General features: G+C 37.0%; 1 protein-coding gene across 2 annotated transcripts in view; it reads right to left on the reverse strand.

Moving 5' to 3' along the window:
- Positions 1–1,043: 1,043 nt before the first annotated feature.
- Positions 1,044–26,767, reverse strand: part of LOC134527916 (apoptosis-stimulating of p53 protein 1) — a 1,064,179-nt gene continuing 1,038,455 nt past the window's right edge. For both annotated transcript variants that reach the window (XM_063360949.1, XM_063360948.1), the window contains 4 exons: positions 25,704–26,016; positions 20,647–20,813; positions 11,165–11,364; positions 1,044–3,242 (listed from right to left, as the gene is read on the reverse strand). In XM_063360949.1, coding sequence (XP_063217019.1) covers positions 3,204–3,242; positions 11,165–11,364; positions 20,647–20,813; positions 25,704–26,016 — 719 coding nt within the window. In that variant the 3' untranslated portion in view covers positions 1,044–3,203. The remainder of the gene's footprint in view (positions 3,243–11,164; positions 11,365–20,646; positions 20,814–25,703; positions 26,017–26,767) is intronic.

Consider the following 26,767-nt stretch of genomic DNA (forward strand, 5'->3'; position numbering starts at 1 on the left):
CCATGCTGGGAAAGGGACGTGGAATGGGGGTTGTCAAGCGCTGACAGCGGTCGACAGGAAGTGGTATCTATTTTTAGATATGTGCTGGCTACGGCAGTACAGCACTGGGCAAGAGAAACGCAGTAACACGCTAGTACTCACCACAAGAAACTTATTTTCTGTCCAATTTTCTTCGGATTTTCTGCAATTTTTTCACGGTTCCTCGGAATCGGGTTGTAATAGAGAGGTGGTCGCAATAAATGGGGTCGCAACAAAAAGGTTTTACTGTAAATACTTCGAAGAGGGTAGCTCTCCTTTTTGGTGATGTCATTCAGCTTTCAGTAGTCCACACAGAACCTCAGTTTGCCGTCCTTCTTTGCTACCAGAACGACGGGGGATGCCTAGGGATTGATGAGCATTTGAGGTGTGAACAGGCAGGCAGGTTGGAGGAGTGTCTGCCTTGAAGTGGGTTTAATGTGTTCCAGTGTGAGCATGGAGCAAGACTGCAAATGCAGCTGCCAGATCTTACATCCCTACTACTCCATCAGTAAATGGCCTAAGTACAATGCTATACCAGTGTTTCTTCCAGAGCTATTTCTCAGAGGAAGCTACTTATTATTTTGGGGGTGCACTATCTGCTCTATGATTCCATCAAATAGTTCTTTAAAATAAGAACAATAGTTGTTTAACTTCTACATTGTTATAGTCAAAAAAATATTAAAAGTATTTTTTAGCTTTTTCCCCCCCCCCCCCCGATATCTCAAAGTATTTGACAGCATTCAAACCAATCTCTTTGGGGGAAGCTGAAAGTAATCAGCATCCAAAGGTGTGAAAACTCATAGAGAGATGACACATAGTGCCCAAAATGAATGCAAAAAATTTACTTTTATTTCCCCCATTTCCTTTATATTTTCTTCTTCCCAATGAACCTTTATTTCACAGTTCTAAAAAAAGGGACTTAACATGGAGATGGTCATTATACCACGTGTTGTAAAAGTGTGGGGTCACTGTATTTGAATAAGAGATGTTATATAATTAGTATGTAAAACAGTCATTTTCAATAAAAAAACTTGGCAAGTTTAGGGAATTCATTTTTTTTTATTGTACCAGATCACAGTCTCATTAAAAATTTTCAAACCATTAAAAATAATTTTAAAACAATGCAACAATTAAGTACTTATGATGTACAAAATTCACTGTGTGAGGACTTACCACACTTTCAGGAGATTCAAAAATACATTTTTTTTGTGAGGTGAAGTATGAGTAAATATTGTAATGCATGATGCGTTCAGACTCTCTCTTGCGATATGTTCCAGCAAATATAAACCTTTGTTCTGCAATGTAAAAGCTGCTACAGGTATCACATATTCTTTTAAATATTCCAATAACATATGTATTGTTGCAATTATTTCAACAATATAAATTCATTATCAAATAAAGTACAATCTTGGTTTATTTAAAGGTTCTACTAGATGAATTTCTTGGAAGTAAAGAACAAAACCAAAACAACTGTGTTTCAACTTAAATACCAAAGCCAAACTGTAAGGCACATAAACCATTGCCTGTATAAGGCAATACTGACATGTATGAACATTAGCAAAGCTCTGAACGCTGTAGGCCTGATATAAGTGATATGTTTTCAATATGTATGTTGCAAAATAACCAGAAACATTCAGTTATATACCTACTTTTGAAGAGGATACACACATTCATTTTTCAAAACTATCACAAAAATTTAATTCTTGGGCTGCGTGAATACTACCTACTACAGTTTTTACTTATGTGCTTATGCATAATCAATGTTTCTACATTCTAAATAATTCACTCTAAAATAGAAACATTCCAGCATTTCAAATGTTGGTCACATATGAATACCTACACAAGAAGTGGTCTTAACTAAAAAATACTTAATGAAACAATCTTTAGTGGGGATATCAAACCCCGGTTCACATAAGAAATGAAATTAGAAATAGGTTAATTTTGATTCTAGCAAGAGTAAAAATCACAACAGTACATAATTCTGAAATATGTATGTATTTTAAAATTTAATTTAATATTTCTTTTAATTATTAGGTACATGTATGATTTACTAAAATAACTACCTTATCCCAAAGACTACGAACAGATGTGTATAATTGAATCAACCTGGTAGATTAAGATCATTCAACACAGCCCTTTACATGTTTGAAAACAATATCATAAAACATGAACCTATAATATTTTTTGCAATATATAGTTATTTTATAATTCTTTTATAAGGACATAAGTTATTCTTATTTCAATATAATTTATGATGATCTGAAGCTTATGTCCTACTGAATCTGCAATATAGATAAACTACCAAAATGTCTTTTTAAAATACACCATATAAAGTAAAATAAAGACATAAGAAATCAATTGACTCAAATAACAAGGACTGCATAGTATTTACAAATGTATGTAATATAAATTTTTCTTGTTTATATATTTATACTATACACTTCAATATTCTTATTTTTTACACCAAAATGGACTAGCACAGCTAGTATCACTTTTCCATTGTCTTGGTTTTATTTTAAATTGTAAAATAGTTTGTCTGGGATTTGTAACTATCTACAGACCACTTTCTTATTTGTACACAAAACATACTTTACATAAGTGCCCAAAATATAAGGCACTAATTTATATTCACCACATTCCTTTAACTCCAAACCACATGTTAACTTTAATCTAACAAACAAAACAAAAAAAAAAAAAAAACATTCTCACAACATCAGCAAAAATTTCTAACACTCTTTAACACAATCCATTTTTCAGAATATTCAAGCAATTTACATTATACATGTATATGTTGCAAATGTACATTTTGAAATGCAATAATAGGTAAAGCTTTGATAGTTCTAAAAGCCACATATTTATATATTAATTTATTCTCCGGAGTAGCAGATTGCTTCTCTTCAAACATTTATCATGACATGTTTTTTAAAATCTTTGTGAAAAATTTTTTTAAAGATGATTTCCAAGATACAGAACAGTATTGGGTCAATATTTGAACACACAGTTCTAGCTGCATATGTTATCTGATGATAGACTATGATAAGAAACAAACAAGGAAAAGTGACAAGAGTTTCCACAGAATGCTGCATTCACACGGCTTATCCTGAATAGTAATCCCAGGATCCATGAGACGACAGCCAGTTTAACATCTGCCCTAGGTTCTGATGCTAGCTGGACCACAGCAGCTGTCATTCTGACTTCTTACTTGGATGGACTCTAGGATACAGCTACAGAACAAAGGAAAAAACTGTATGAATATCTGTAAATAAATTTTGTCATATAGTACTATTAACTAATTAATATTTTCTAAACAGAGACCATGTTATAATAAGCACACATGTGTAAATATATAAGATTTTAAATACAATTTTTTAAATTTAGATAACAATATTGGGGAAAGTAAAAAAAAAGTTTAAATTTAAGTCACATTTCACAATGAGTTGTAAAAACTTCACTGCAACAACAATAGATACTTCACTTTAGTGATTATACATTTTTAAAACTGATGAAAACAGAAAAAAAAATTCCCTTTTCAAAAACTTAAAATTGTTTTTACAAAAAAAAAATTAAAATTTTTAATACAAATTATATTTAACCACACTACTTGTTCTGTAATGCAATTTTCTTTATTGATATCATCTAAGACACTTTACAAATCACACATTCCCAAATACAGTTAACCATCATGCCGCCAACCGTCCAAGTGTTGCCAACTCTTTACGTGACATCTCTCTCTTCTTAATGAATACGGTTCTTACTAACTTTACAGCCAAGTGGTCAATATATAAGTTACAATCACGATATCAACATAGTCATTTAGTGTTTTATTGCATAATCGTCGCACATTTTATATTAAATAAAGTTTTAAAAGTAGGGGTGCAATTTTTATGCGAAAAAAGCATTTTTTTAGGTAAAATTATTTGTATAACCAAAACCTATACACGAAAAGTACTTTTATTTAAAAAGTAGAGTATAAAAATGCACGCCAAACATTTAAATTAATAAGTCATGAAACAAAAATATTTTGTTCAACTTTAAATAGAAAAACCAAAACTGTGACGCGAACATGAGTCAGAACACATAACTATCGTCGTAGTACACACTACGAGAAAACGCGGGCTATCAAATGTAGTTAACTCAGCACTAGACAGAGCGCACGTTGCATGCAATCGGTGAGCTGTCTGTATCAATATTCGACTACATGCGCGTGCTCTATATGGTAATCAACAAAACCAAACATGAATGATACTACCTAGTGCTGGCTACAATTTTATAAGCAGTGCACAGCGGCGACGAAGACGAAAAGATAAAGGTTATAACGTTTGAAAACAGTATTCTTATCATTCTAGTAAATGATTGAGAATTCACAAAAAGTTAAAAAACACATATAGTCTTTCCACCAAGCCGATTTAGGAGAAGCTCTCTTTGGTCTACGAGTATTTACATATGTTTGCTGACTGATCTCTCTGCCTGTGTGAAACCTTGAATTTTTATTTTTTTTTTGGTTGAGCTAATCTCACTTTCGATATCACTCCCACTGAATTCCTCTCATCTCTTAGGCTGAGGTGTCTCATTTCCATCATTCTTTTCGCTCTGCAAATCCAGCACATTCCCACCTCTGACAGCTCGGTACCATTAGCAGCAGGACCTTTGTTTAAAATGATACCATCTGCCCTCATATGATCTTCTGTAAACCTGGGATTCTCTCTAGCATATGGTGCACGAATGAGAAACCATCTGTTTCTCCTATAATTCCCTTTCCGAGGGGTGACAATATAACAAGGCTGCTGTCCCATTTGCTCTAACCTGCCCATAAATCCTCAAATCTGCAACCCAAAATATGTCACCTCTTTTTGAGTCTTCTAAATTATGGGCCTGGTGCCTTTTGTAATATGCTTGTTTTATACCTCGGTGGTGCTCCTGATTTTGCACAAGTTGTGATGGCACTACACGTTCCAGTTTAGTTGGGATAATAGGAAGTGTGGAACGTATTCTACGTTCCATAAGCAGTTTGGATGGGCTGAACTCATTTTCTTATAGTGTACTGGGGCTGGAAAAATATCTTTGTTCTTTTTGAGTAGATTTTTTGCAATTTTAACTGCATCCTCCACACACCCACATACCCAAACAACTGTGAATAGCGAAAATTATACTCTCTGGCATATATTACAAATTCTCTAGACCAGTGGTTCCCAAACTTTTTGGTTCCACGACCCCCTTTTGGATACTAATTTTTGCTGCGACCTCCTTAAACATTTTTGGTACAGTGATAAAGTTAAAACATAAAAATATTGTGCTACATTTTTTTATAAATTAAAAAAAAAAATAATAAAATGTGTATAACAAATATTTTTTTAGTCACCGAGCCATCGGAGCTGAAATATGTGAAGAAGTAGTTCAAACTGTCCCCAAAAGATGGCACACAAAGCCGTGATGGAAAACGGAGATAAACAAAGCACTGGAGAGTGCAGTGGCTGAGCGAACTGTCGTTTGGTGCGTTAATAGTGTTTTGTTCGGTCACATATTGTTTGCGTTTATTCTGTCATGGATAAATTTGTTAAACGTGCGGGGCCTTCAGTTTCTCACGATAAGAACGAAACAAAAAAGGCTAAGATGAGAAAGTACAATGACTGTTATATTAAGTACGGATTTACAGTGCTCGGGAATCGGCCACAATGTGTTGTGTGCAGTGAGTTGTTATCCGCCGAGAGTATGAAACCATCCAAGATGATTCGTCACTTGGAAACTAAACATTCAAGTTTGAAAGACAAGCCAGTGGACTTTTTTGAGCGAAAATTAACTGTTCTAGTCGGTCAGAAAAACTCGGTGTCTCAGTCGAGTAGCAATAATGTGAGTAAAAATGCTTTGCTAGCATCGTATCAAGTAGCTTTACGAATAGCGAAGAAAGGCAAGCCACACACGATTGCTGAAGATCTCATTCTACCGGCCGCTCAAGACATGCTTTCAACAATGGTTGGTCCGGAGGCAGCTAGCAAACTGTCCAATGTTCCATTGTCAAATAATTCAGTGGGGAGGCGTATTACTGAAATGGCTGAAGACTGCAAGAACCAGTTGAAAGAAAAATTGCAGAAAAGTGAATTTCTTTCTATTCAAGTAGACGAGTCTATGGATGTATCTAATTTGACAGAGTTTATGTGTTTTGTTCGCTACGAAAATGATGACGGTGTGGAGGAGGACATATTATTTTGCAAACCTTTGCCTGACCACGCAACAGGTGAGGAAATGTACAAACTATTTATTTCTGCCACCGCTTCCCTTAACATTGACTGGAAAAAGTGTGTTTCGATCTGTAGTGATGGTGCCAAAGCACTGACAGGTAAAAAAAGTGGTTTCGTGAAACTTCTAATGGCTATTATGCCTAAGGCTGTCTGGGTACATTGCTTTCTACATCGTCAGGCATTAGCTTCAAAGAACATGCCCATCGAACTGAAAGAAGTTTTGAACGATGTCGTTAAATCGGTAAATTTTATAAAAAGCAGGCCATTACAGTGTCGATTGTTCTCACAGTTGTGCGAAGAAATGGGGGCGGAATACAAATGCCTCTTACTGCACACAGAAGTTAGGTGGTTGTCACGTGGGAAGGTGTTCTCTCGAGTGTTCGCTCTGCGCACTGAGCTTAAAGCATTTTTTCAAGTTATAAACAAAGACTTTGTTGGTTTGTTTGACAAAAAGGAGTGGCTATTAAAGCTTGCGTACTTGGCGGACATATTTCAACATCTTAACGATCTGAATATTACCTTGCAAGGTAGAGACAAAACTATCATTTTTGCCCAAGACAGAGTGAATGCGCTTGTAAAAAAATTGGCAGTGTGGGCATCCAGGGTTGAGAAAAAAAATTTAGAAAACTTCGAATTGGCACACGAATTTCTTACGTCCTTTGATGAACGCGATGAAGATTTTCCTGACGTCAGCGAGCTGTCCAAACTGATTGTTACACATTTGACGGGTCTACGAGAGCAGATCATCGACTACATTCCCGAAGATGAACATACCGATTTGAGGTGGGTGCTGAACCCTTTTAACGAGCATTCTGTTAACCAAGCGGACCTAAGCCCACATATCCACGACAAACTTATTGAGTTGTCTTGTGACAAGACTTTGCAGCTGTCTTTCAGCACCAAAGACGTGGACAAGTTCTGGCTGGATAGAAGAACCGAATATCCGAGTTTGACTACAGCAGCCCTCAGAATTATTATGCCCTTTGCAACGTCTTACCTCTGCGAGCTGGGGTTTTCAACACTGATTAATATAAAAACCAAGGCGAGAAATCGGCTGGATGTGGAAGATGATCTTTTTTTGTGTATCTCAAAAATTAAGCCAAACCTAGAAAAACTTGTTAACGAGAAGCAGGCACATGTGTCGCACTGAAGCCACATCAGTTCCTTTTTTTTACATATTTGCTATTTTTTTATTTAAAAACTTTATAACTGTAGCCGATTTAACATACATCGCAGGCCCAGAAGCCAAGAATTATGTAGCTGATTTATTTTGTATTAATCTATAATTAATAAATAGATATATTGAAAGTTTGAGAAGATATTACATTTTTAATTCACCACAATCGTCTTTAGTGTTTAGTAATTAGTTTAATGGTAAATTAGTATTTATTTACTTTTAAAGTAAATTAATTTGTTTTAGGCAGAACTTCATTTTTTCTTTCGTTACTCTATTCGAGAGTATTTTTCGACTTTTTAAAATTATTTTGGAAACCTTTCGCGACCCCTCTCGAAACGATCCGCGACCCCCCCAGGGGTCGCGACCCCCAGTTTGGGAACCACTGCTCTAGACAAAACTTGGGAACAACTGTCAGCACGCAGTACCTCATATATCCCAAAACGAGAAAAAATGGTGTCAGTCATGCCATTCACTGAAATTATTTTAAAAAATCTGGAATATTAATCTGTGACTATTAGGTACCAATTACTGTACTTAAAGAATCTAAAGCTATGATCTTCCAGGGCCGAGTGGGGCTTTCTGTCGGCAGTTGTTGCTGTCTGGGATTCTGCCTTTCTTGGATGCATTATGGACAGTTACAAATGAGGTGTTATAGCTGAGAAGACAATGGCAGCCACCAAACTGCACGCTCCCTGCATTTCCATACTGGTCAGTATGGATGAACTGCAAACAATGTAACTGAAGAGGGCCTGGAATTACTAGCCTTGTCCCTTTGAGAAGGAAGAAGTGATCATAAATTATTTCATGTCTGTACTGAAAATAGGGTAAGACATATTCTGGGGTCTCATTCCTAGATAGTCAACCCACTATATTCCTGTAACTTTTGGCAGACTGGATCCTTTGCTTGCTCTTGCTTGATAGTTGACAAAAACTTATCAGTAACCAGATAGTTTAAAAAATCTTGATTCACGTAAGTCTCTATTTCTTGCTGAAGCCCCAGAACTTACTTTCCCGCATCCTGAAGGTGCATACTGTAGAGTGTAGGAGTACCTTATCAGCCTTATGTGAAACCTTTACAAGCGGGGTGTCAATTCATCCATTGGTTTAGTTTGTAGGATTCAAAGAAGCGGGTTATGGTCAGTTTCATAATCGCATGTAGTCCCAAAATTTACTGTTTGAACTTCTCTGCACTCCAGGTAAGAGCTAAAGCTTCATTTTCAATCAGACAGTATTTTTTTTCTGTGTCATTTTGCATGCGAGAAGCATAACTGACTATTTTCCTACATCCATCCTTATTTTGCATAAGGCATCCTTCTCTTGCTAAACCCACTGAGCTGGCATTTGTACTGAGAATGATTTGTTGCCCTGCATCAAAATAAGCTAATGTGGGTGCCTGAAACAGAAGTTGTTTTATCTGCACAAATGCCTCACATTGGGATGGACCCCAAATAAAGTGACATTTTTCCTTTAATAGTAAAAATAATGGTTCTAACAGTGTCGGTTTTCCTGGAGGAAATTGCAATGAGAAATTTACTATTGTCAATAATCTTTTAACTTCCTGTTTGGTCAATGATTCTGGAAAGTTTTTGATTTCGAGCACTCTTTCGAGATCACCCTCAAGAGTTTAAAACATACCCCAAATAGCCGACTGAAGTAACCACAAAGAACTTTTATCTTTATTAATTGAAATATCTGCAAAATCAAACCTTTCCAGAACAACTCTCTAAATCCTATCATGCTCCCCAATAGATGGTGCAAATATTAAAATGTCATCGATTGGAAATGTGGTATCCTCTAGAATATGAGCAATTTTGTTGCAACAATATTCTGGAGCACATGAAACACCAAAAGGTAAATGCTTAAAAATGAACCTTAAAATGTACGTAGTTAGGTTAGTAACTGACTTTGTTCATCAAACTTGACTTGATAGAAGTATGATTTTCCATCTATCTTTGAGAAATATTTGACATATTTCAACTGGGTTAAAGTTTCGTTTACACTACTGATTGGGAAATGAGGTCTACGTATTCATCTATTTTGTTACCTATGTGTAATCCCCGCATATGCATACAGCATTTCATCTGGGCATTACTACTACCCATTCTGTAGGTTTTGCTATAGACTCAATAATAGCCAGCTGCTCTAAAAATTTAAACTTTGTTTTATGTTATTGCAAAGGAGTATGTGTACAGCTCAGGGCACAGACTGAACATATGGACAGGCCCTGCCATTCAGTTTGACATTGTATGGGGCTTCATTCCCACAGAGCTCAAAATACCACCCCCCCCCCCCCCCTCACACCCTCCTCTTATCATGGCACTCAAACAGATTTGTGCTTTAACATTAACAGAGCAACCCTGCCACTTTTAGATAGAGACTATCAGGTCCTCGAATTTTATCCTTGCAGGGGATAATAAAGGTCTTTGTGTGAACTAGGCACCATGCTTGCAGGTATACAAACAATATTGGCACCTGTATCCATCAAAAACTGGAAAATGTTGTTAAAGTTAATCACATGCACATCAACTGTCCACGGACTTGGCACTCACGGTCTTGAATTGACTGACTGTAAGGAAAGATTCAAACTTCCGAGAAAATCTCTCTGATATTGATCTATATGTTCTAGCTTATCGTCCATCTTACCAACATTATTAACTGTAAAGATGCCCTACAGACAACTGCCCAGTGGCCTTGCTTGGATCACACAAAACACTTGGCACTCCTAGCAGGACACTGAGGAATGCACACGGTGCCCTGCACTCAGTAGGGGTTCTCAGAAAAGTCAAGGAGCCCTTCGTCTCCGATGAGTTGTCAGTCCCGCTGCTGCTTCTTGCTGGTCCAACCCTCATCACGTTCACCTCTATGCCCGCAAGGACTTCCTGTTGCAGGACTAGGGAATGGTGGGAGTACATCTATGCCTGTTTTGCTGCCAGATCTGCTTCTTCCAGGGATGAGGTCTGCCGCGGCTGAAGTCGCTCACTGGTCGTTTTATCTTTCATCTCAACTATGAGGCGATATTTGATGAGTTCATGTTTCATTTCACCGTACGCGCAACTGTCTGATAATATGTGCAGTGTTGTAATGAACTAATCCACCGGTTCATTGCCCTCTTGCACCCTTCAATTGAACTTAAACCTCTCTATAATCATATTTCTACATGGATAAAAAGTGATTCTCAAAAGATAAAATTGCTTTCATTACAGGTTGACAGTTCAGGAGCAAATTGAGGCCTCAATTCTTCTACTCTTTCTCAGAGAAGGTACATAAGTATGTCTATCTTCTCACTGTCTGGTTTACCCGAGTAACCAGACACTGACATGCACCTTGTAAAGTACTGGCAAAGAGAAATCGAAGGCAGCAAGTGGTTTGAGGTTAGATATCCCCACGTGGTGGTTTTCCTGTAGAGGTCGTCCATCATGAACAAAGGGAATCTCAAAATAACTCTATAACTAAAGGCTGACTCCATGGACTAGTATTTACAGCCACCCCTGCCACCATGTTCTGTTATGCAACTATCTTTATTGATATCACCTAGGACACTTCCAAGCACAGTCCACCATCAAGCCACCATCCAGCCCAGTCTTGGCAACGCCTAAGAGATGGTGGTACTTTATATTAACAACAAAGAAAACACAACTTAATGTTTTCATTCATGGTAATTGATGGTTGAAGGTCCTATCTAAAGCATATTCAAGAATTGACCTAGTAAAATAAATGGCAAATACTGACTCACCCCCAGCAGGTTGCGGGGCACATATCCCTCCCGGTCATCGAGCCGCGACCACCACCACTCTCGCTCCCACTCGTCGCCCTTCCTCAGGACCACCAGCTGGTCCCCCTCCCGGAAGCCCAGCTCGTCCGAGTTGTGGGCCTCGTAGTCGTACACTGCGTACACCACGCCGCCGTTCAGGATGCCCAGCTTCTCCTGGACGCCTGCGCCACAACCACCCTTCTCTTTACCACACATCACACACGGAGAAGTGAGAACACCGAGAACCAATCTGCACCAAGGCCACCATGTTGCTAGCCCTCATATGAACTCAGCTATATTCATATGTTTTTGGTTTCTCGATGTACTAGTTTCCAACCAATACTAAACAAAGTGATTCCCTTGAAAAAAAAAAAAAAAATCACATATTCATCCATTCAAGAGTAACTGGTGTTTTGTTTTTACCTGTTTATATTTTCATCAGTTCCTTTCACAAATATTTTTCTATAAATTAGGATCACTGAAACTGTAGACAAGAGCAATTTTGTAATCCTAGGTCGACTTGAAAGTTAAGTTCTGTATTTGTGCCGTACCACACTTATATGTCTTGTATATTTGAAGAATCATGGGAAAACAATAGGCTTGCTTTACCATGAAACCAAATTGTCCATAAATGCACTTTCCTTTTAATGGAACCATGAGTGAAGCCTACAATACCACTAACAAAAATTAGAGTACTAACCACACAGCTGAAAAATGTAAATATGTGTCAGGTTCTTGCTTTGTTTAAGTAAGTAAAATAAAGGTAAAATAATCTGTGTATAAAAGTGTCCAAGGCATAATTTTATAGGAAACTTATAAAAGTTTATTACTAGTACTTTAGAAAGAAAGTAATCATAAAATGCCACCTTAGTTTGAAATTTTTTAGGTAAAACAATTTTATTACATTTAATTTAGAAAATTTGGCTTCCTAAAAGAATATAATACAATTTAATGGAATATCTATAGTTTTACAGTAGTGACTAAATGCTATAAACAGTTCATCAGGTGAACTTATACTCCCTCTGATCACACAGGCCCTTATGCCTCCTTTCGTAACAGTAGGGTGTGTACCATCAAAATATCTACCAACTATCGCCGCACAAAGGTGGACTATACAAGTAACTGTTACATTACCCAAACTGTCAATAAACTCTTGAATAATATACCCAGTAATTTTTACCTGGTTTTAGATTGAACCATATGTCAATATGTATTTCCGAACTACAACCATCCCCTAATGGCACACGGCAAGGGCGCCCATACCCGGGGGCAGGGGGGGGGCCGTGGCCCCCCCCTAGCTTTCAGGAAGGAAAAAATATATAGTGTAGTCAGGTGTTTTACTTTAAAGAAAATTATTTCAATTCGGTATTATGTAGAAGTGGTTCAACACGAATCTATTATTTTATATCGTCTTTTACATGTCTAATTCATTTTTTATGTTAGTTCAAGCATTAGTTCTGCTGCTGCGATATAAGGTGTTGTGTACAGGGAGAAAATGCGGGCAAGCTCAACGCCCGTGGCGAGTCATTCCCCTTCGTAATCCTGCCCAAGCTCACGCGATAACACAACACAACAGATTTAGACCAGAGTTAGACGACGCGACAATTGACATGTGCTTGCAGACGACGAAATGTTTTGCTACTTTTTCGTCATAATAATGTGTATGTTCACAAATAACATCTCAAAACAGAGATTTTTCAATAGTCTTTAGATCTACAGGTTTATGCATCTGGTCTAGATTTAGTTTAGTGTATTCAGTCAGTATAAATAACTTAAGTGTAAATAAATCAGTGAAAAGTGTAAAGAAAAAAACTTTTGTTATTATGTAGTACTTCTTAGTTTTCCTCATTCGTCACATCCACTCAGAATATTCACAATAATTTTTAAGGTAAGCTTACACCATTGAAGTTACTCAAATAAGAATTATTGTTCAGAAAAGTCTACAACGTAAAATTTATGTTGGAATTTTGAACTTAGAGGAAAACTTTTTTTTTCCTTCAAAAGTGTTTAAAAGGATAAGGATTCCGCTACCTTCAGTAGACTCGGAAGCAATTCACACTGGAATCCCGATTTTACGTCGCTTGGATTGCATTCGTAAAAACGTTATCTTCATAAAATTTTAAACACCCCACCCCCTGAAGATACATGTTATAATTTATTGAACGGAATATATATCATATTAAATAGTAAAAACAATGACTGCCGTCTGCCCTCTGCCCTCCCCTGCGTTCCCCTTATTTATTATTTTTTTAACATTCCATAACTTGCCTCATTGCACGAGTGATATAAAGTGACCTCACAGCGACTAACCACAGCTGCACCACGCATTGCATCATGTTAACTTTTGTGTGGTGACAGATACATCAATACTGACCTTCTAGAAAAATTTCAAAAGCAGAGAGAAAGCAATGACGAATTCAAAACCATTTTCGAGGCAGTAAAAGAAGACTGTATGAGCTTGACATAGATATAAAAATCCCAATATTGTCTGGAAGGCAGACCCACAGATGTAACGTGAATGTCCAGTGCTCATCACCTGAAGACTATTTCAAAGTTGCAATTTACAATCCGTATATGGATTCTATAATTATGTCACTTACTACAAGATTTGAAAGAGATAAAGGCATTCCCTCTCAAAGGTGGAATTCTTCAACCACATTTGATGAAAAAGGAGACGAAAGAAGATTTAATGAGAGACATAAAAAGTTTGCAAAAGTTTTATCAAATCGACAACTTGGAAGCAGAAGCCAGAGTATGGTATGACGTCTGGACGAATACGGAATGTTTGGAAAAAAACAAAGCTCCATGATATATTTAATTTGTACGCGACATTTATTTAGGGGTAAAGAGAGCAATGATATCCGTGTTCCCGAGACGCTGCAAAAATATAAGGACTGTATTCCTGCATTTGTGTTGCTAAAAATTCACTTGTTACAATAAAACAGTTATTATTTAATTAATAAAGTAGCCAATAAAGTTTTTTTAATGGCGAATGAGTACTGTAGTCTAGTATTTTAGTAACAGGACAAAAAATTTTAACAGGGTCAGAACTGGAACTATTTTATGGCTAGTAACAGGCCGAAGTTAGTCTTCCAAAATATTAAAAATACTTCATACCCCTAAGTCTGGCCCCCCCCTACAAATTATCATATGGGCGCCCTTGGCACACGGCCAAAATGGGCTCGACTAATTCAGTCTGAGACTAGACGCGTGAATGCATCTTTGTCTACATTATAACATAAATGTAATAACTTAAATCTAAAACCTTTCTCTCATCGGTTCCTTAGGTAGCCTTGTGTGGCCCGTTTAAAACACTGGTAAAATAAATCATTCTTGTCCTACAGGACATTTGATCATCGACTACACAGCGTTTTGTGTGGGAGCATGTGTGACCCGGACTAAAGTCTCACACTCTTTCTCTGTTTTGCGCACACAGGACCAATGTCAGGCGATACGTCCACCTAGACTTTTATTTTTTATTTAATGTAGGCAGAGGACTAGGCCTGTGCGAATATTCGAATTTTCGAATATCAAAACGAATAGTTTATTATTCGTATTCGATTCGATTTCGAATACTAACACTTCGAAAAAAGAATATTCAGTCATTTACGAAAAAGGCTGAGCGGGATCACTACATCTGGCCACGTAAAGCCCGTTTGAACACAGTAATTCGGAGCGATAACTAACATATTTTATGTAGAAGAATGTCGTCAGGTCGTTTAAAATAGATTTGAACATCAGCATACTGATAAAGATAAATACGTGTCTGTAAAATCCATACAACCGGGACGTTATAGGTGACAGTTTTCAGATTAGAGGGTGAAACATGGTTTGTCGGCACTGTAATTTCGTTCCGAACGTGACGGCGAAGAGAAAGAAAATTGTACAGACCATGTGGAAAACATCTAGCCGCATACACACAGAAAAGACTCCAAAAGCCTAACATGCTACGTCAATGTTTTTCAATATGATAATACACAGCAAACGACCGGATGCAGGCGGCAAACACCCCCCCACCCCCTCACTTTATACCCTTACCACCCTTCCCAAATTCCTCGCGTAGTGACAGCTCAGGCAATTATCCTGTCCCGCGCGTCAAAAAAAAAAAACTCTTGCCAAGAACTTACTTAAAAGCTTGCGATCACGTTACATGGTGTACCAAGATTGTGAAGTAAATGTGTTTTTTATGGGTTGGCCATCATGGAATTATTCAGATAATACATATTTTAACGTTGGTAGTCTACACAAACCAAACTTGGTCCTAAAAAAAATTCATAAATAGAACGTGTATCAGAATATTTAAAATTGAATTGCGATTAAAATAATAATTGTATAATGTATTAATTTTTGTCATTCATTATTTCATTGTTATTACTACATGTGCGACCGTAACTTGTGATGAAAGTCGGCATTACTGTTGTATTACTAAGTAACAGATTTCTCTGTAAAGTTATTTTAAAAAAACAAGATTCATATTTAGTCTAGATCCCAAAAATGCTGTGTTTTATTTTTTAGCATATTCTGAGAATACATATGTGATTTATGCCTTATTTAATGCCAATGTAGCGACAATGCATCCATGTTCATGAATATAAAGTAAGTTTCCCAAATCAGTACATGCTTCATAATTTTTTTATATAATAACGAATTAAAAGTACAATACAGTAGAACCTCGTTAATCCGTGATGCGCTAATTCGGGAATCGGATAATCCGGGACGATTTAAAAGAGAAAAAAAAAAAAAGAAGTAAAATTGTCAGCGCTTAAAATTAACGTCACACGGGCCGGCGGCCGGCAAACACTACAAGCCATCGCGTGGGTCGCGAAACTCTGCAACGCTGTTTGTACCGGCCCTTTGTGTCGCCCCCCTTTTCAGCTGTCACATTTGTCACTCTTTAAACTTGAGGGGGATGTCCTGACTTCTGCTTCCCGTCTCCCTTTGTTTGTTTCCACCCGCCAACGCACGGCAGGCGCCTGGCGAGTGACGTGTCTGGCTGGCATTCGGCTGTACGTAGTAGACGAGGGGGGAGGGTGCAAGGTCAGCACGATCTTATCTTTCTCTCTTCTTCTGTTGTAAATGACGGTGAACTAATGGCTGGACAGTGCTGTATTTTTTTAAGCCGAGACACTAATTCGAAGACGGCCGGCCCTTACCGTGAACGGCCTTAACCCAGCTGCACGCCGGTGTCTGAGAAGCTTGACAAGAACTTCCGGGCTTTTAATCGCTAGTCCGTGAAATTAGGTAATCCGTAATTATCTCGGTCCTGACCATCACGTATTAACGAGGTTCTACTGTACCTCAATAGGATGTGTTCCAAGGAAAACGTAAACAGGCCAAGTAAATTGCCCATCCCTAGATATAACATGTTTTATGGGATTTCAATTCTCATTCCAACTATTTGAACTCAATATTCGTATTCGAGAATAATTTGGTATTCGTATTCGAATTCGATTCGAACTAAAAAACTGATATTCGCACAGGCTTACAGAGGACTTTCAGTGCCTCCCTCATGGTGCTTTACTGGATTTACGGTCAGTGCAATGTTTTTTTAAACCCGTTTCAGTGCTTTATATAAATGGGGGAGCACACAGAGGGTGTTTAGGTCACACCCACGTGGCTTTTTGCTTAAGCAACATCTAATGTGACCAATTAGCAGTCACGTAGTGTTCATGTATATTTTAACGATGTCTCCCGCTGAGTCCAATGGCAACAAATACGCTCAAAATTAAATTGAGTTTGCAATTGTGTCTCCTCTTGATTTATGCACCCAAATAGAAATTGTTTTTCGGGTCACCATGACCCTAAAAAAATTACATTAACAACTACTTCATCCTGGAATGATAACTCTGTTCACCTGCTGCAAGCTACGCAACCAAGTCAAAAACTATTTAACAAGCAAATTACATGCAGACCTGCCAACATTCAAATTTAAAAAATCATGAGGTCCTCGATAAAAATTTTCAGGCCCATAAATACAGGTTAGATATAAAAAAAACAAATGAGAATCTTTAAATTTAAGTGACATACCTGTACATATGTTACATGGTCTCTGCTTCAAAATTTATTTTAACAAATTATAGGTTGCAGATTTAATTTAGTTGAACATAATTTAGCGCTGTCGTGTAGTGATCATGCAGGGCCGCGACTAAAAAGATGTAAAATAACATTCTGCTCGTGTAACACTATTATCACTGTTCACAGCAAAATAATTTTTTTTTATTGGAAGCAATACACTTCACGTGTTAGTTGTGTTTTTTTGTAGCTACATGTTTCACAATGTCTCCTCTTCCACTATGCGAGATAGAAAAATCAGCACGGCACACGCTACAAAACGCAAAATTGCTTCCTTTACGTGACTCGAGTATTGATGGAAACTCGTTACTGTAAGCTTTCGTAAAACTTGTTTTGTAACTTTTACAAACAAAATCTTGGGGCCCCGAAAAATCGTGAGGAAACACTATTTTGGCGTGAGGGTGTGAGATGGACCTTAAAATCGTGAGCCTCACACCAAAATCGTGAGAGTTGGCAGGTCTGTACATGTGTATCAACAAGCCACGGCTCTAAAACTGAAACAGTCCACATCAATAGAACAGTACACGCATGAATAGAGTGTCTGTCAATAAACCCACTCTTACCAGTGAAACTGTGTGCAATAAGTCCATGATAGGAGTGTCCCAGGGTGCGTAACAACCTGGAATATCGTTGCCTGAGCTGCGACCCTATTGTCTATAAGCTACATGGTGACATCACAAATATCTCCCATACCTCGAGTTGGTGCACGGACAAAAAATACATCAACTGGCGCCCAGCATATCATAAAAACTCAAGATTGACCCAGTAGCAAGCAATAGACATCAATTAAAACAGTTTGCAACCAAAATATGGCAGTTTTAACATCCAATCACTCACCCTTCGACCCAATTTCACTGAACAATTAAGATTGCATGATAATCAGAAGAACACTCATGCAACCTTTAATAACAAATTCCATTAAACGAACAATTTGCTTGGGTTTTAGATGTATAACTTGATTTTAATTTTACGTGCTCAATTTTTGACATTTAACTTTATACATGAAGTTTAGCAGACTGCAAAACTGCACAATTGTATGTGCTGATATTTCACTATAAAAATGAACACATGAAAATAACCTCACATTTTCAAGCATGAGAATACTACGTAAATATGATTGTGATGATAATGATTTCAATGTGTATTTTTATCTGAAAATGTTATTTGATACAGAAAAATAAACTTCAGCTATTTCTCCATGAAAAAAATAATTTTACACACATGCACACACACACAGTTTTTATTGTAAAATTATTTTTACATGTACCTACTATTGTGATATTAGCATTTTAAATGCAACTTATTTAAAACTAATATTAATATACTAAATATTTATAAAACTAAAAATTCACATGTAAAAATTACCTTTTAGTTCAGTTTTGTATAAATAAAAAAAAATTCATGCATTTCTAGATTAAAACTGCAAAGATAATGTAAATGCTTATTTGCTTAAAAAAATTGGTACTGCGATGTGTCAGAAAACATTAAATCACAGGTTTAATTCATAGCAATTCATAATTCACAAATCAACTGAATTAATTGTGTTGGGTTAGAGTTTGAAGTTATCTCACAACACATGTATTTTGGCTGCATCTCAGAGATATGGTAATATCACAAAGTATGGTCACAAAAACTACTATAGAGAAGGATAACCAGAACTCACCACATGGTTCAAGTGTAACATTTGGGGGAATGCTAAATACCTGTAGTATTTCTATGGTTTACTTCACACTCCTGCTGAAGAAAAATGCAAGAAAATGAAGCCTATTTAGTTTTCATCTTTTATTAGCATACACCTTTTCTGCAAGATGAGAAAATTTGCTGCAAAGATGGTGGACACATTTTTTTCCTGGTAGTAACCTAATTGCTCATAGGTCTTAAGTGGCAAGCACAAATTTAAATAACTAAGTTTAATCATTATTATACACGCACATATATCCTAGACAAACATAAAGTATGAATACAAGGTAAGTCAGGTAAATGAAAGTCTACACGAAGGGTTGTTTCTTTCTAAATGCAAGACGATAAATTTTGTACGATTATCAAAACTATCAAAATATATGTAGAAGTAACGTCACTTTTATAAAGGATATTTTTACATTTGAAACTAGAAAAAAGCAAATATTTTGAAAATGAGCTAAAATAGCCTTTATGCCATAAGCATTGGCGTCAACCAGGGGCTACGCCCCTCCTGAGCCCGATGTGACCCCTCAATCACCACCGCCACTTCTCTTCCCCTTTGCTTTCTTAGTGCTACAGATGTCTGCCTGCTTAATTGTAACCTGTCTTATATCCCCCCCCCCCCTTTTTTGTTTGTTTTAGCCGACAGAGTAACCACTTCAAGACAGGTTTTTATTTAACTGTAATATAATAAGCATTCAGTCACCAGAACAATCCCGAGCTGTGCCGAACAATTCAGAAGCTGACCATATTAAAATAATTAGTTTTAAATAATTTAGTTAACTGATGTTATTGTTATGTAGCCATTAGGCAAATTTACATAAGGGTTTATATGCTATCATTCTTTTTCCCGGTGGCATACTTTTCTTAATTATGTAATGGTCATCGGCCGGATGTGAGTAAGTGACCTGCCTCTAGTGCGTGCTGGGATGAGCTAGACTGTCACCGCCACTGTCCGAGATAAGGAGTTCCACGCACCCGTCACCTTCAACTTTTGCTATCCCTCATCCACGTCCATCTGCTCTCTTAATATATATAAATAGCTTTCACTTAACTTCAGGGTTTACCTCGGGCAGTAGACTTTCTAAGCTTATTGATTATTTAATTAACTCGTCAAATATTTTTTGTCATGACATACAAACAATTAACTTAGACCAGCACACGTGGTGTCCTGGAACAGCATTAAACCGATTCGTGCCACCAGCTTTTATTAACAGTGCGTTTGAATGGAAAATGTAAGGATGACTAACTCTTGCTTTTGTACGAACGATCACGTGGGGAGACAGCACGCAGAATGAGGTGTGTGGGTTGCCTCCAAGAGCCTACTTAACTGATCACCTTAATTAATATAGCGTGTTCACTGCTAACAGTGTTTTTAACCTTAACTGGGGGCTATGAGTCAAGAGCTCTGAGACTAGAGAAGCTGGGTCCACGCAAATCAGTAATCCATGTGGTAGCGCCTAAGGCATAATGATATGTCTTTATTAAACAGAAATAACCCCCAGTGGGATAGCAGCATTACTTAACTTTGCTTTACAAGAGAACACGACCTACTTGCACTAATATCACACAAATGTACTTTTATTTTATAAATAGGGCATCAAAAAGTGAAAAAGTTGTAAAAGTATCACATAAAACATACAGCATTCTGATCCAGCCCCCCAGTCAACACAGAAATGAGGGGAAACAACCAGCCTATGAGAACGACTCACTGTAAAGGTACTCGGAGCAGCCGTCGAAGCCCTCCTCGTCCTCCTCACACTTCTCGGCGGCAGTCTCGTGGTCGGACAGCGTCGTGGCGAAGATACAGGCTCCGTGCTCCACCAGGAACTTCACCATCGCGAGGTTGTTGCAAGAAGCCGCACAGTGCAACGGAGTCCTGCACCACATGCATTCATTTTTAAACATATCTCTACAGGCAAGATTTTATGGTTTTATTTTTATGAAATTTCATTTTTAAAACCGAGGATTTCGTTGTTATTGTTTTTATTTTTAAAAAATTTTGTTTTGTAATACTTATTCCACCAAAATACTAGTGGTAAAATTTTTACGCTGCATTTTTAAGATAAAATAATTTTGAATAAATTGGTCTTAAACCGATAAATTCAGAACAATAAAAATAAATTAGCGAGAATTTGTGGTTCATAACTGATTCAATAAGAGATGCACAATAGAACAAATTAAATGGATTTTCCTGATCCATGCACTTTGGTAAAAAATTTTTCCGAAATAACAACATTCCTTGAATTTTAAACACTAATAGTTACCTCTTTTAATGATTTGAATTAAGTTTTGGTTAAATGTTACTTATTTCCATGGCATAACTTGCATTTCAGTGCTGTGTGGTGTATTGAACTGCATTTTGATTTTATGCTGTTTGACATGATATATTTTTGGTGTGGGAGGGAGGGGGGGTTTAATTGCAATTCACCATCTAATCTTGTCCCAAATAATATAATAATGAAAATATATATTTATAACAATGCTGGAAAAGCTGCTTCTCATCTGGTATCCCAAACTAAAACATCAAAACGAGTGACTTATGAAACACTCAACTATTAAAAAAAGAAAGCACAGTTGCGATAGTGTTTAAGGGTTTGCTAATACCAGCTTGATCATCATTATGATTTGGGAACATTTACTTCTGCTGGTTGGAATCAGAACAATCCACTTGTTAACTTGTTACACACATTCAAATTACTGTTTTGTAAGTAACTTCTAGGCTTTGCATTCAATATTAACATTTTGTTACTAAATGTGAGAAACTTTCTAGCTTGACTAATTAACAATCATGTTATCGCTTAGTTAGCCTTCATCTATACTTCTAAGATATTTTAATCAGATCAACACTAAGAATTAAAATACATACTATAGATTCATTGGTTTTACATGTTTAATGAACAGTTCAACATGGGATTCAATCGTATACCTGATTGAAGGTCATGCAAAGTGAAGTGCCATATTACAGCTTGATTTTATGGTAAATGCTAATATTTATTTATATCTGGATGACTTGCATATCTTAACAAACCCACATCTATACTATTAAAAAACTGTATACATAAATGTGTCTATCTGTCTGTTTGTTTGAGCATTACGCAAAAATCTGGCCTGATTTTGATGAAACTTTTTGTATTTAAAAGCTAATGATTAGACTTAAAAATTGGTGAATATTTTACCTTGATTCTATGATGAGAGCCGGAGATAAAACTAAAAACCAAATTTTTGCATTTATAGCGTGTTTTATCACATAATCGTCGTACGCGCATAATCGTCGCACCGTTATTTTAGGACATCAAAATTTGGAGAGAAAAAATTTCTCGCATAAACATCGCATGATGTTTTTAGATTCCGAGTGCTTTGTGTAGGTAGTTATCACGTATAAAACAATGTATTTTAATGTTGAATTCTAATATTCATTCAGATGTTACCGCTTACTTATTTAAATAACATAAATACGAAGTTGTCTAATGAGTAAATTTTCTTTTAAAGACGTTTTCAAACATTAGAAACTTTATCTTTTCGTCTTCGTCACCGCTGTGTATCACTTATTAAAATGTAGCCAGCGCTTGTTGGCATCATGCATGTTTTGGTTTTGTTGATTACCGTTTAGAGCGCGTGCACATAGTCAAATATAAATACAGATAGCTCATCGATTGCATGCAACACACGCGCTCTGTCTGGTGCAGAGTTAAATACATTTGATAGCCCACGCTTTCTCCTGATGTGTATTACAATAGTTATGCGCTCCAACTCATGTTGGCGTCACAGTTTTCGTTTTTCTATTTAAAGTTGAACAAAATGTTTTTGTTGTATGATTTATTAATTTCAATGTTTGAAATTCTTTGGTATACTCTACTTTTTAAATGAACATACTTTCCTTGAATAGGTTTTGTTTTTATGAATAACTTTACCTAGCAAAAAATGCTTTTTTCACATAAATATCGCACCCCTACTCTTCAAACTTGATTTTAGTATAAATTGTGCTACGATTATGCGATAAAACATGGTACTACAAAATTAAGAGATTTATTGAATCTTGACAAATGGTTTCGATTAAAGATGCTCAATTGCTTTTATGTTGACTGGCTATCATTGGATGATGTAATTATGAAATTCCAACCTTTAGGGAGTGAAAAAGGCATGAATTCAGTGTTTTAATAAAAAATCAAAGATAAGTCATAGACATACAGATGGTGTGTGTCATTTCTCTACGTCTGCCACACAGTCATCTATTAAGGTCTGGTAAATCTTTACCCTTCTCCTTGGCGAGACCAGAACACTTAGTGAAGCCTTCGGCAGATAGCGAACTATGGCATTGCCTTGAATTTGAAATGCACTATCGTTTAGTGTGTCTTTTATGGCTTGCCTAGAGGTTAGCTACTTTCCCACAAACTGGAGTTAAATGTTGGCATCCTGGTTTTACTGATGTGTAACCTCGATCCATAAAGATAGTGCAATGGTACCAGACTGTGCATCACAGAGCTGGGAAGAAACATATTCTGACCAGAGCAGCTAGAGAGAGCATGTTGATTCCCTAGATCCCCATAATTCCCAATAAATAGCCATTACAATTTAAGAAGCTGCAATTCCTTTTAATGTTAGCATTTACAAAGACAATAAGTCCCAGGGCCAAACATTGAAAGTGGCTGGAATTCATTTGGGCTGTCCATGCTTCTCAAATGGTCAGCTCTATTTTGGTTATTTAAAAGTATCGAGTGCCCAAAACTTATATTGCATTAAATTATAGGTGATAAATAATATAAATTCTGCGACTTTACTACGTCAATGAAGTGCAAAACTGCAGAACAAATGAGACTCGTCTATCTTTTTTTTGTGTTTTATTTACCATTTTTATTCATTTCCTCTGTATCTAATCCTGAAATCCACCCAGACGAAGTCTTGGGTAAAAGCATGTTTTAAAATCAGATAGTTACTTAATCTCTACAAAAATTAAATCGTTCTCAAACAATTTTTTTATGAATAATTCTTTAATACACCTGTTCATTTCTTAAGTAAAAATGTTTTAAATAAATTGAATAAATCACATGTTCTTTTTACAGTGATAAAATATCATTAATACTCTGAAATTGTGCACACAAAGCCACGAGTTATTAGCTAGTTAAAATTTAAATTTAATTTTTTTTTATTTCAAATTTAAAAACCATTGGATGTAATTTACTTTTTTAGTTATATATTGTTGCAAAAATGAATTCCCTGAGAGAGCTGGTATGCTTGTGTGGAAGGTGCGACATTGCAGGTGTTTGCAGAGGATTAATTGTTTTTGTTTCTTACACCACATGCATGCAGCACCTGTGGTCTTTTGAGATTTTGAAACCTTAGCTATAACCCCAGTCATGTTGGAACAGAGGCGACGTTTGTGATGTGGTGCGCAAGTGAGAGGTGGTGAATGAGTGTTCGGGAATAGTGGAGTGCAGAAAAGGACAAATAAGTGTGTAAGTTACAGTCAAGTCAGACAACAGTGACACATGTAAATAGTAGGGTAGTAACATTCTTTTTTTAAATACTCTGGACTCAGATTTAGTTTCAAGTATAGCAAGGTAGTCAAACAAGACACTTGTGTAAATATAAGTGTTTAAATTTACTAAAACAATTGGACTATTTATCAAACCCTGTCCTCCCCAATCATATATATATATTTTTTTTGGAGAAGCGGGATAGCCAATATTAAATATAGTAAATTCCCTATTATCCGCATGCTACGAAGAAATACAACATCTGTATTTTATTACAAGTGAGCAAATTTGAACTCTACTGAAGAGTGTATTGTGTGCAGTATACAGTAAAACGCCACAGGCCTTCTCGGAACTCACTCAGTAGGCTGGCATGCATTGCTATTTTTGTCTCTGTCGCGCTTTGTTTATAGTCATATGGTTGCTTTTATTAGTGTCTAATGAAGTCTCTGAGTACGTATCCTTGTTACGAAGTAAGTACCGAGCACTTTTATGTTTACATTAGTGAAATATATTGTACTTTAATTTTATTTATTTCAGTAAAATACTTAAATTTTAGCATCATTAAAATTTTTTTTACTGTTAATTGTAACTTTTGCTGTACATAAATTTTTAGTTCTTTAAGTTGAAATTTTTTCCTTTTTTGTTTCCCATTTTCGGCTCTTTTGCGGATTATCCGCGATTTTCACTATCCACGGTGGCCCTGCCACTTAATTTCGCGAATAATCGGGAGTGTACTGTAATTAAATAAAAAAAATATTTTAGTTGTTTAGGTATAGGCCATAAGTTAAATTCGTTTGACTTTTGTGCATGTAAACAATGAAGAGGGCTGCAGAAAAACAGAAACTTATGGCTCTACTGACCAAGGTAAGGTATAAAATGAAGAATGGCTAGGAGAAAATGATGAACGGCCAGAAGGTAATTAAGAATAATCAAATTAACGAGATATTAAAATTTATTTTTATACAATTTGTAATAATTATAAATAAAATTAATATTTGTAACTCGTAAAATTTCTCAAAAAAGAGTTAACAAGATTCCTTTCAATGTGTTAATTTCTACAATGGATGCAGTCAACTTTGGCTTACATATGCAAAATTCGCATCAATATTGAAGTTAAAATGGAGCAAATACTACAGATTTATTGTGAGCTCCAAATAGGGCCCCCATACTCCCTGAGCACATTCTGTAACCGAACCATCCACAGCTATGTCTACACCTGTGTGTGAGAAGCGCCCCAAGGGCTGCTTACTGAATGTGATGAACAGACAGCCAGCAAGCCACGAGATACGCACCACCCATCGCTGTCCTGGGCGTTCACGTCGCAACCAAACTCGACAAGGAACATGACGATGTCCAGGTGGCCGGCGCAGATGGCATTGTGCAGCGCGGTGATGCCTTCGTCGTTGGCGGCACTGGGGTTGGCCACCTGCCCCGCCGTCTTGCGCACCAGCTCGAGCTCGCCTTCCAGCGACGCATCCAGGAGCAGCGCCAAGGGGTCGAAGCTCACTCTCCGCGGGGCTGCCTTGCCGCTGCCCGTCCCGCCCTTCAAGCTGCCCTTCTTCAAGCTCCGCCTGGTCACCAGTTGTGGACTGGGGCTGTCTGCGTCTGCACAGAGACCACATCCTTCTCTCAAGTGCTGCACCCATCTCCTGTATGTTCTGGGTACTCTTACAATGGTGTGGTTTCACCCCAGACTAGACATTGTAAAGCAAGCAAGCCAACAGCCTGCACTTACCTGTCATTGCCAAGCATCCGCATCATGCCTCAAGTTAAGTGCGTTGTTGGGAAAACCCAGCACGTAGGCGTACGACTGCACAGCAATGAACTATATATAACCTTCACTGGACGCTATCTTGCCAGCCAAAAAGGAGGTGCCGGTGTGATGTTACTTCCCAAATTTTTAGGGAACAAATGTTAGAAATGCACTTTCCTCATGTGGTAATGTACATGGTTCTGTATTGAGACTAGCTTCCCTTTGTTTTCACATTTGCAAGGGAAGACATCTTCATTTTTCAACTACATAGTTGTCACTCGTTTGTTGCCGCAAGTGGTCGTGTTGTCAGCAACTCATGAAAGTATCATGTGAAATGCGTGATGGTGTAATTTAATGGCTGCTGGTCGGGGCCAGGTTGAGGTTAACCTTTTTTTTTATTATGTTTTCAGACTGTTTTTAATTAGAAATTCGACCCCAGGCATCAGCGTTGGCCCAGAGTGACAGCGATCACCCTTAAGGAAATATTCCTGACGTAAAGTAAAACACTCAAAAATTTAAGTGAAGGATGTCGGTTAATTTTTTCTAATAAAATGACGGAATCAGTGTAAAAATGAAATCAGCAATAATGTGAACTAAATGGTA

The sequence above is a fragment of the Bacillus rossius genome, chromosome 1, assembly GCF_032445375.1.
Source record: "Bacillus rossius redtenbacheri isolate Brsri chromosome 1, Brsri_v3, whole genome shotgun sequence".
NCBI lineage: Eukaryota > Metazoa > Arthropoda > Insecta > Phasmatodea > Bacillidae > Bacillus > Bacillus rossius.